The 11,379-nt window shown below is 49.2% G+C and overlaps 1 protein-coding gene across 1 annotated transcript in view; it reads left to right on the top strand.

Annotated features, from left to right (window-relative positions):
- The first annotated feature begins 258 nt into the window (after positions 1-258).
- VWF (von Willebrand factor) overlaps positions 259-11,379 on the top strand; it is a 117,642-nt gene continuing 106,521 nt past the window's right edge. Inside the window, exons 1-4 of the mRNA XM_006084318.3 lie at positions 259-475; positions 1,895-1,949; positions 3,407-3,571; positions 11,106-11,208. Of these exons, the coding sequence (XP_006084380.1) occupies positions 1,895-1,949; positions 3,407-3,571; positions 11,106-11,208 (323 nt within the window). The 5' untranslated portion in view covers positions 259-475. The remainder of the gene's footprint in view (positions 476-1,894; positions 1,950-3,406; positions 3,572-11,105; positions 11,209-11,379) is intronic.

Below are 11,379 nucleotides of genomic sequence, written 5' to 3'. Positions count from 1 at the left end.
GCCGGATCTCGAAGCTGGATCTGGCTGGATTCCTCCCTGGCCTGGACCCGCCTGTATGGGGAGGACCAGGGATGAGTGTTAGGGGGCATGGGGAGGGCAAGGCAGCTCATTATGGCAGCTGCCAAGAGGTCTCCCACCAAACTGTTCAAAGCCTTATCGGCTTGGAGGTATTTCTAATACCATTTCCGTTCATTGTTTCCTCTTGGTCATTAAGAGGAGGCCAGTCCCCTGTTGTGGCAGTTCACAGCTATTGTGGTGGGAAGGGGGTGGCTGGTGGACGTCACCACTTGGGTTTTATCTGCCTGGCTGCAGGGAGTCCGCAGTCCCTGGGCCAGTCAGCAGCAAGCCGGGGCAGAGCTGCGGCAACCCCATCAGTGCAGCAGCCACTGGAGAGCATGGCCTAGGGCTGGCGGCTGCTGTGTGCCTGTTTCCCAAGGGACCTTGGAGATACCTGCAGCCCCATTTGCAGGGGAAGGTATGGTCTTCTGGGAGGAGGGCTGGCTCAGTTGTGGGAGAAAAATCAGGGCTGACCCCTCCCCCTGGGGAGCTGGGCTTCTCACTCCCTGGACTAGAAGGGCCTTGTTTAGAGGGTGATTCAAAGCCAGGGACCATCCTAATGCCCCCTCGTCCACTTGCCTCTGGCGGTCCTGTGGCTGCTTCTGTTCCTGCCTGGGCTTTCTGTTTATACTACTCGACTACAGGAGACTGGAGCAAGCCTTGCCCCCACCTCTGGTACTTTCTGGGAGCAGCCTGCTGTGCCTGTGTGTGGGGAGGCTGTGGGAGAGGGCATCTGCGTTGGGACCAAGACTTGGCCATGACTGACATCAAAGTATTCCTTCCACATACAGTGGGGCCTTGACTTACGAGTTTAATTCGTTCTGTGACGGAGCTCGTAACTCAAATTACTCGTATGTCAAATCATTAAAGTGAACGAGTGAGACTCGTGATGCTGGGCTGATGTTGTGGCGTTCACTGTGACGTTCGCTGTGCCAACTAGCGGTGGGGTATCTGAAGCTGGCTCTTAACTCAAAGCAAAAAATCGGCCGAGAGATGGCTCGTATCTCGAAAAACTCGTTAGTCGGGACACTGGTAAGTCAAGGCCCCGCTGTATATGTAATAGATGGGGTTTATCTCTCTTTGTTTGGCTGGCTGGGGTATTGGGTGGGAAAGGAGTCACCTCCAGTGAATCTCAAGGGCCAGATTCCACACTTAATTTAGCAAATGTGACAGGGGCTCTAAAGGATGTGTGCTCTGCCAGCCAGTGTCAATTGTCTCTCCCTGGTGGGCCACACAGTGGGTACTCTTGTCCAGGCTCAGGGCTGCTGGACTTCTGAACATCAATCAGATCAACTGCCCGACATCTCCTGGGTACTGGGGGATGGAGATGAGTGAGGAGCTCATGGAACAGCAAGGGTGACTGACCAGCAAACGTGGTTCCTGAGAGTTCTCCAAGTCGGGGTGTCTGGGTAGGAACAAAAGCAAAAGATAGTTTCTATCCTCCTGTTTGCTGCCAAGTGTGGAAGGGGCAGGAAGGAATTAGGTGTGAACTAGCTGTTAACTTCTGCAGGCATGCAGGGAAATGAGAAGGGCCAGGCTGGCCCGGAGGCGTGCAGAGGAGAAGGTGGAGCCCTCCTCACTGTCCTGGCTCTGAGACTGCTGTTTGGGAAAGGAGCCAGGGTCCTGGCTCACAGTGACTGTTACTCTTGGGCCCGGCCAGGGACTTTGTTTTGGGACCAGCACTCCATGTTCAAAGGCAAACTCAGGCCAATGAGGATCAATCTTTTCTCTTGCTTAAAAGTAATGTTCTTTCCATTTCACGCATGGACAGTAGCACATACCAGCAGCCATCTATGTGGGCAGTGACCACCAGCTCATTTCTCCTGCTTCTCTGCAGATGATTCCTGCCAGGCTGGCGAGGGTGCTGCTTGCTCTGGTCCTCACCTTGCCAGGTAGGTACCAAAGTGCTCCCACTCTCCACTCCTGCCCCAGGACTATTGGGAACAACCCCCTTCCAGAAATAAGCAGGTGTGTCTGCAGCTCACCTGTGTCCAACCTGGGTTAGGCCAGAGTCCCTGGTTGCCTGGTCAATTCCTCTTGGAGAAGTTCTGCAGAGCCCCCTGCCCCTGACTTGTGTTCCTCAAGGAGCAGGTGCCTGCAAATGCCTTCTCCAATCGGGGAATTAATAAGTACAAGGGCCGCACAGAACAGTCCTATATGATTGGGCAGGAGCATGGGGAGGAAGGAATCCAAGATGCAGATAGATTACTAGTTTTAGAAGGGATTGTGGAGGTCATCTAGTTGAACCTCTCATATTACTGATGAAGAGACTGAGGGTCAGAGAGGAAAAATGCTCCCAAGTCACACTGAGCCAAGACCAGAGGTCAGGTTTCCTGGGTCCCAGGCCAGCACCTTTTCACTGCATTGCACCGTCTTCCTTCTGTCACTGAGATTCTGAGTCTGTGAGTGGCAGGAGGGACCTTTTTCTGACCCTGGCCTGTCCCCACTTAGACCACTCAGGCCAGCAGCACCCAGTCTGCTGCACACAGGTTAGTCTGGGACAAAATATACATGGATCACACCCTCTGCATCTTCCAGCTGGGGACCCAGAAAATGGATTTAACGGATTTTCTGATGTTCCTCATCTGCCAAAACACACACACACACACACACACACACACACACACACACACACACACACAGTGTGAGGGTGGAGTAAGCATATGAGCCTGTAGGAGTTAACACTTTATAGATTCTGTGTATCAGACATGTAGGCTGATCTGTTTAGAATTAATATGTTCAAGGTATACAAGTAGATTAATGTAGAAAGATGCCCATTACAATCAGAAAATGTGGAAAGTGCTAAAATCCTAACAATAGGGGGTTATACTATATTCATCTAATGTGAAGTATAATGCAGTCACTCAAATCATATTTTGGAAGTATATACAATGGTGTGCCAAATTCTTGAAAATATTGAGAAATTGGTTATAATTTGCATGGGATGATCACAATTTTATAAAAAACCCACAATTGTGTATATGCTGTAAAACAGAAGAAAAAACATACTAAAATGTTAACTCTAGTTATTGCTGAATGTTACTTATGGATGATTTTAACATTTTTGTATTTTTCTTCTGTATTCTCCAACTTTTCTATAATGAGCATGTATCACATTTTAAATGCATATGGAAATGGCATTAAACCAAATGGATTTCCTGAAAAACTGTTCCTCCATTGTTGCTGCGAGTCCTGGATCATATTTGGGGGCTGAAAGCAACAGGTTTAGCCTTGTTTAGGAGGGAAAGTACTTCCCCACAGCCCAATTTCTGTGAGATGCAGCCTCATTTCTACAAGGCTTTTGGGGCTGGTGGTCTCAGCTGTGCTCACCTGTGACCTCTCCCTCCAGGGACCCTTTGTGCAGAAAGGTCACTTGGCAGGTCACCAATGGCCCGATGTAGCCTCTTTGGAGACGACTTCATCAGCACCTTTGATGAGAGCATGTACAGCTTTGCTGGAGACTGCAGTTACCTCCTGGCCGGGGACTGCCAGAAACATTCCTTCTCGCTCATAGGTGAGTCCTGGGCACTGAACGGAGGAAGAGGGAGTGGGAGCCAGCTGAGCTCAGCCCTGGCATGTGGGGGTCTGAAGGGTAGGGGAGATTACCTTACAACAGTGCCTGCTCTTGAAGATCCTGCAGAGAGCACCGTGGGGAACGGCCTTTCCATCACACAGGGCTCCTCTTGGCTTCTCCGTGGGTCTCTCTCCAGGGAGCCTGGTGGGATGGAGAGTCTTCATGCTTCTCCAGTGATTGTGGCCACTGCTCTGGGTCCAGGCAACACTCTGGGAGCTCAAAGCATCAAGAGAAATGATGAAGTAGAAGGTGCTTTGTAACAGGCAAAGCCCCTAGCACCAGGCAAGGATCTCTGTGTGTTCTTGGTGGAATTCAGAGCATCACGCTAGTGTTGAGCACTTCCCGTGTTCTTGGAAAACTGCCGGTATCATGCCCATGTTATCGCTGCACCCCCACAGTAGTTCCGAGATGTAGGGACAGATATAATCACTCCTGTCTCGAAAATGGAGAACTCACAGAGGTTGTCTGATTCTCTGACAGATAATGAAAGGAGGACCTGGGTTTTGATCTTGGGTTTGTCAGGGGGAAGGAACTTTCCAAGGCTGGAAGTGAGGCTGGAGGCAGTGACAGAAAACTGGGTTTTGGTGACCTTCTCACTCTAAGAATTAATCAGATGTGTGTGCTGCGTGAGTGAAGGATGCTACACAACGTAAGCAGAGGCGGGGTCCTCAGCCTTGGGGAGGTTGCGATGGCAATGGACAGACCCACATTGGGGAGGAAAAAAGCAAGCCCTACTTTCCCTGGGAAAGTGAAGGCTTAGGTCCTTCAATCTCAGGTGGTCCCAATGTTTATTTTAAGTGGATTTTTCTACCTGAAAAATTATGGTGCGTTTGTCGGAACATGAATGGAACCTGAGGGCATTGTGCCATGTGAAATAAATCAGAGAAAGACAGATACTGTATGAGCTCACTTATATGTGGACTCAAAAAGCAAAACAAAACAATGTAACACCAAACTCATAGGAGAAAGAGACTAGATTTGTGGTTACCAGGGTTGGAAGGTGGGGAGTGGAGAACTGGATGAAGGTGTTCAAAAGGTATCACATTCCAGTTATAAGATAAATAAGTACTAGAGATGAAAGGTATAACATGCTGACTCTAGTCAACTCTGCTGTATGGTGTATTTGAAAGTTGCTAAGAGAGTAGATCTTAAAAGTTCTCATTATAAGGAAAAAACATTTTTATTTTTTCCTCTCTTTTAGTTGTATTATCTTTCTATCTATCTATTTATTATCTATCTATAAAAATCATCTATCTATCTATTATCTATCTATAAAAATCATGATGGAGGTGGTAGAGACCTTCCACCTGTGATGGGTCTGGGGGTGTCAGTGGAAATGGAGGGTAACGGAGAAGATTTTGAAAGAAGGAAATAACGATACCCTATGGCTTTGAGCTTCAGCGGTGTTTCAAGGAAGAGGGGTTTCCATGGAGACACTAGGGTGCCTTGGAGGGGTTGCTGTCTTGACCCCACACCCTGGAGAAGGGTTTGTGAGCAATACGTAATCAAATCTTAGTACCAGGCTCAGAGTTCACATTCTTAGTACCAGGCACAGAGTTCACATTCTGGGGCCAGGGGGTTGAGCAGCATGTTGGAAAAGTTCCCTCCACTACTTAAACCCAACTCTGGAACCCTCCCCCTTATGGTCAGGGTTATCAAGCTATGCTGATGCCTCTGAGCTGTCGCTGTCACCTCCTCCAGGAAGCCCCCACCCCACCCCATCCCACCCCGTCCACCCCAACCCTTTCTAGAACTGGGCTCATCAACAGTTTTTTCCCCATAGGACCTGGTGGCTGAGTCCCCAGCAGGAAATCGAAGCATAGAAAGAACCAAAGTTGGAGTCATAAAACCTGTGCTCTCTAATCTGGCTCTTCATGGCGTGTCCTTAGGGGAGTCACACAGTGTCTCGCAGCCTCCATGTCCTCATCTTTAAAATAGAGACATTGTCAGGACCAAGGGAGATACAATATTTGCACATGTAAAGTGTTACCCAAACCTTAGTGACTGAAAGCAGCCACCTTATAGGACGTGCACTTGTCTGATGGGAACAAGGTAGAGACCAGGGGCTGCTGGGTCCTGGGGCCATTTCTGTCAAGGTTAGGGTAACATCAACACCCTCCCCAACATGTTAGCCTGCCTCTCTGGCTATCCTCTGAGTTTCGTGGCCAAGGAGGAATCGAAGAGCTGTGTTAGGCTTTCAAAACATCTCAGTGCTCCCTCCTCTCTCTGCCCTGGGTCCTTATTCTTCTACCAATTTGCTCTTGTCAAGTGTCAGTTTTCTGGCAGGTCATTGGCCTAGACCAGGCTATGGACCACACTTTAATGGAGATTGGTTTAATTGATGGTGGTGGTGAGTAAGGCATAAGGAGGAGAGAAATAATCTGAGGAGGCTGGGTCTGAGAGGTGGGGCTGGCCCTGCTGCTTCAGGGGCATGGGGCCAGGGGCCAGGGTCCAGCAGGCTTGGACACTGCGGGTATAGTTCCGTGAGCATGACTGTGTCCTCGTACACAGCTCTGCTCCATTGTTCTCCAACGACATCCTGTTTTCTCAGTTCTAACTTGCAAATTCCCATTCCTCTCTGAGTGTCTGTGGACCTTGTACACATCCTGAGTAAAGTGTTTATGTCTCAGCCTGAAGGGCCGCCCGGTGCAAAGGGGAGGCCCTTTCCTTGACCAGGCTCCTCCAGGGCAGGCAGGCAGGCTCCAGGGTCCCAGGCCAAGGCCACCAGCAGAGGGGAAAAGGAAGAGACGACAGGAGTCCTGCTTGGAGAGACTGCTCTTTTAAAGCCACCCTGCAGGATCTGGCTCCCAAGCCAGCCCAGAGAGAGCCAGAAACCCCCACCAACATGCTGAGTCACTTCCCCAGCCCAAGCCATAGTGTCCGCATCAGCGAATGGCATCAGACCCGATTTCTGTTTCTCAGCGTTTGGATAATGATCATCTGCATCAGAATCACAGGGGAGGGCGAAGTGTTCGTTTGGAATGCAGACTAGCCAACTCCGCACTCGAATATTCCAGAAAGCACTCAGAGCTGCTCTGGTTCCGATCGCCAGCCTGCTTTCCAGGCTGCTGCTTCTCCAACATGAGGGGGAGACCTTGTTCCCCACCTAGATCCTCAGGCACTGAGCTCAGGAGCCATGGGGAGAGTGTCCCTGGTTTGCTCTGGCCTCTTGGGAGGTGGAGACCCAGCCCATCTTCTCCTAGCAGCTATGGGAAGTGTTAACCTGCAGGTAAGGAGTGTGGGTGTGTCCCCTCCAGGCTCTCCCCCTCCTCCAGGCTCACTGGCAATTTCTAAAGGGTTGTCTTCCGAATGGCTGCACATCATGATTCCCCCGAGTTCTGCAGGGAGGGAACCAAGCAAATAAAATAGAAGGCTGACCTAGAGTTCTCCCCTGCATTCGTGCTTAACTGAATCCAGGTGTCCTGTTAGGCAGCTGTGGGGCTAAGGGAATCTGGACTGTGAGTCAGAAAACCCAGGTGTGGGCTCCGCCCCAAGTTAACTCTTCTCACTGGGGTGATTTCCCCCCAGAGGACATTTGGCAGTGTCCGGAACATTTTGGGTTGTCACAACTGGGGGTGGATGCTGCAGGTGGGTAGAAGCGGCCCCACCACAAGGAAGTACCTGGCCCAGGTGTCATTGGTGCGAGATGGAGCAACCCTGCTGTAAACTCAGGCTTCCGTTTCTCCACCTGAAAGGGAGCCAGTGTTTTTCACGCCGAGTCATGCCCTGGGGGTCTCAGAATTAACTTACTGGATGTAACCAGCTTTTACAAAATTAATGGAATAAAACAGAAGACATCAGAGAATATCTGAGTGCATGGCACACGGTCAGGATAAGTATCGTAGTGTGAAATGCGTGCGTGTGTACGTACTGGTTCGTAAAGGAAATTGTGTTTTTACTCTGCTTTTCTGGGGGAAAATGGTTTAAAGCTACTTGTTTTGATGATCGCCAAGATTCACAGTGCTGCCAGAGTAGGCTTTTCGGAATTGAAGACTTCTCCAGGATACATTTCCAAAACTCCTCTTGCTGCGCCCTGCCTCAGAGGAGGATGGGCGGCATCTGGGGCCTCCCTCAGCTGCCCCGGGGCAGCCATCCCTCAGGCTCCTGGCAGTTCAGTCCTCACTAAGGATTCCAATCCCAGTCCCCTGTCCACTTGAGCCCTTAGATGGGTGATGATCCTGGGAAGCCAGCCCCATGTCCCCACCGGGATGCTGCCTCACACAGCACTCGGTGGGCAGTGGGCACTGCCCATCAGGCTGCCTCGTCTGCTTCCTAATGCTAATCTCTCCTGGGGTAACAGAGCTGACCGTTCAAATACTTAAACCAGTACCCGGTCTGAGTCCCAGCTCTGTCATCAGTCACTAGCTCTATGATGATGGGCAAATTACCTCAAGTATCAGCACCCCTAACCCCGATGGACCTAAGTCCCACGGTCTGTGGGGCCAGGCTGCCTTCATCATTTGCTTGAACAGGGCGGGGCTCCATGCACCCACACACAGTGGGAGCCTCGGGGCTCTGTCTCACATTCTCCTGCTTCCTTCTCCTTTGACTTTCTGCTTCTGCTGCATTCTTGGCTTATCTAGCCTTGTAGGCTCTATCTTTCAACCTTGCCATGAGTGGCCTCTGGGCGTGCCTATGCACCTGCTCAGCTCTGTCTCCTGGGGAACAGCTGCTTTGCTGACTTTGCATCTGTGAAAGCTTGGAGGACTGGCAGATCTGTGGCTGCAGGGTGGTGGCTCACCCCAAGCCTCCTGATGGTATCCAAAGCCTTCCTTACCCACCCCCAGCCACACACTCCTGGCTGACTTGTTCTCACGGCCCTTTCTGAATTTCCAAGAAGGTGAGGGAGAGCCTGCTAAAGGGAGAGGCTCACAGGGAGTCCTCTCCTGTTTCCAGGAGGGACATGCCTTTGGCTCAGAGATGACAGACATACTGATTGAGTTACCCAGTGAAGCAGGGACAGAACTGCCTGCCCATCTGCTCTATGAGGCTGGGGGTAGATGGCAGGGAGAACTGTCCTGATGGGGTGATGGGCTCTGTGGTTATTAGGGACCTGAATACCCTGACCTCTTGGGTTCATTGTACCCTCTCTGGCAGGCAGGTCATGGATGGAGCCGGCTCATTCCAAGCTGGGGGTAGCATTCATTGTCAGCCCCAACAGAGGCCGGGGAAGGGATTTAGTCTTTGGTCCACTGCAAACCGGAGCTTGTTGCCAAGCTGTCTCATTTGTTTTTGTTTTCAACATTTTATTATGAACATTTCCAAACATACAGAACAGGTGATAGAATAGGACAGTGGAAACCTATATACTCACCGCTTGGATTCTTCCATCAACAATTTACTCTTATCTGTCTAGTTTCGTGTGTTTCTCTTTGGCTAATTTCTGGCTATCAGAAAGTCTGCTCCACTTTTTAAAGACGTGCTATCTGCAAAACTGTTTTAAGTGAGAATGCAGGGCAGGCAAGACCCTAGTCAAACAGGATGAAAGCCCTTCATCTCGGCTGGCGTCTCCTTTGACTCCTGACTGTGGGTCTGGAGCTCTGCACAGTGTGGTGTGTGGACTCAGGCCTTTCCTGGCGATCTCTGAGCTGCTAACACCATATCATTCAAGACTCTAGTCTTAGAATGGGCGAGTTCAGTGATTTCCAACAGGTATGCTGCACGAATATTTAAAACATGCCATACCTGACTATTTAGTCAGAGGCACTGACCTCTTTTCCTTTAGATTGTCAAATAAAAAATGACAACAGCCAACACAACAATAGCTGTCTGGTGTGAATGAATCAAAATTATACCTATTTTTTTTTGTCAGATTGGCAAAACATGTATTTTTTGGGGTGCTGCAGAATTTTATTAATTAGTTTATGTGCCATGAGATAAAAAAGATTGAAAATTGCTGGGCTAGTTCTTGTTTTTTTTTAAAATTTATTCTTATTATTGAAAGTTTTACAGATGTACCCTTTTCCCCCCAGTGACCCCTTCTAGCCCATTCCCTTTCCCTACTTCAGGCCTTCACCACACTATTGTCTGTGTCCATGGGTTATGCATACATGCTTATGTTTTTGTTGGGCTAGTTCTTCACATGTGACAGACCTCACTGAAATTTCACCATAAACCAGTCTTATTTTTTTTTTTTTTACTCATTCTGGTTGGTTATGAGTGTGTGTGTGTGTGTGTGTGTTTGTGTGTGTGTGTGTGTGTGTATGTGTGTCCCAGGTGGCCGCTGTCCTCCAGCAGCCTCGGTCCAGCTCAGGCCCCCATTGGGGAACTCTTCCTCGCAGACCTCTGCTGGGCTGTGACTGAGGCGGCTTTGTCCTTCACTCTCTTTATCAGTGGCCCCAGCTGTGGCAATAGGACCTCATGTCAACGAACCTCCCAAGTTTCCTGGACTTCCTTCCACAGACATCCTTGTCTCCTCTTGTGTTGAGGAGCTGGAGCCCACACTCCCCTGACCCTGCTAGGAGAAGGCACGTGTCCTCATTCCCAAAGTTAACTTTCCACCTGGGCCCTGGGCCCCATTTCTACAGGAGCCCCATGGCACTGTACTCTCCCTCTTCCTCCAGCCCCCTCTTCCTCCAGCATCTTCCGTCTCGGTCCTCACTGGCTGTCCTCACCTTTCCTATTTCCATCAGCTTCTCAGACTCTAAGCCTTGAGGTCAGACTCTACGCTGTTCTTCTGTCTCCTTCATCTCCACGGCCTCTCAGTCATCTTTGAATCCCAAGGGCCCTGCTCGAGCACCGGTTCTCAGGGACTAGCTGTGGGTTGCCAGGTCTTTATAATGTTGCAAAAATGTGTCTCCACCTGTTTTTCTGCTTTTGTGTAACTGCCACCACCCGTGTCTCTGTTTGTCCCTCACAACTGGACCATGGTCATGTAGTCAGAGACTATTTTATCATGTGTTTGGCTATCCAAAAATCTCTAAGGGCAAAACAGATTCTTTATTGTGTCCGAAGTAAGTTCCCCACACAGAATGATGAACTTTACTTACAGAATCTCTAAACTTCTTCCAGAGAGTAAAATCAGTAAATTGAGGTGGGACTTGTGAATCTCCATTTTAAACAATGCACCTGTTTAGAGCTGTTCAACAACATTTTAAATAACCCATCCTAGAGTGCCTGTTACCAACAACTCACTTTTATTTGCTGCCTTACAATGTAGTCAATATTTTCATGCTCATCTTAGCTTTCTATTTAGATTGTAAACCCCCAGAAGAAAGAGGTCATGCTTTTACATTTTTCTTTTGAGAAATATAAGGGACTACTAGAAAGCTATGTATCCAGAAGACACTCAATAAATGTTTCTAGATGAATAAAATGAGTGAGCAATGAGATTTTGGGGGAGATTTTTGTTGCTCATTTGTTACATCTTTTGGGGGGAGTTTTCTACAGAGATAAGATTATAGAGGTAATGATTATAAATAAATGTATTAACTTTTTTGGATAATAATCACCACTCCTGACTCTTGTCTTTCAGGGGACTTCCAAAATGGCAAGAGAGTGAGCCTCTCCGTGTATCTCGGGGAATTTTTTGACATCCATTTGTTTGTCAATGGTACTGTGCTGCAAGGGGACCAGAGGTAAGTCAGAAGCCCCAAATGTCTGGGAATACCCCTTGCATCCCCCCTCTAATTTTTAACACGAAGAAGCTGGGGCCCAGAGACAGGAAGTAAATAGGTCCAGAGGAAGTCAGAGCTCCCGACTGCTGGTCCGGGCCCTCAGCCACTTTACACCACAGTGTGAACCCTTAG

The sequence above is a fragment of the Myotis lucifugus genome, unplaced genomic scaffold (genome assembly GCF_000147115.1).
Source record: "Myotis lucifugus unplaced genomic scaffold, Myoluc2.0 scaffold_10, whole genome shotgun sequence".
Lineage (NCBI taxonomy): Eukaryota > Metazoa > Chordata > Mammalia > Chiroptera > Vespertilionidae > Myotis > Myotis lucifugus.
Note: the sequence above shows the minus strand (reverse complement) of the source record. Positions and strands in the feature narration are given on the sequence as shown.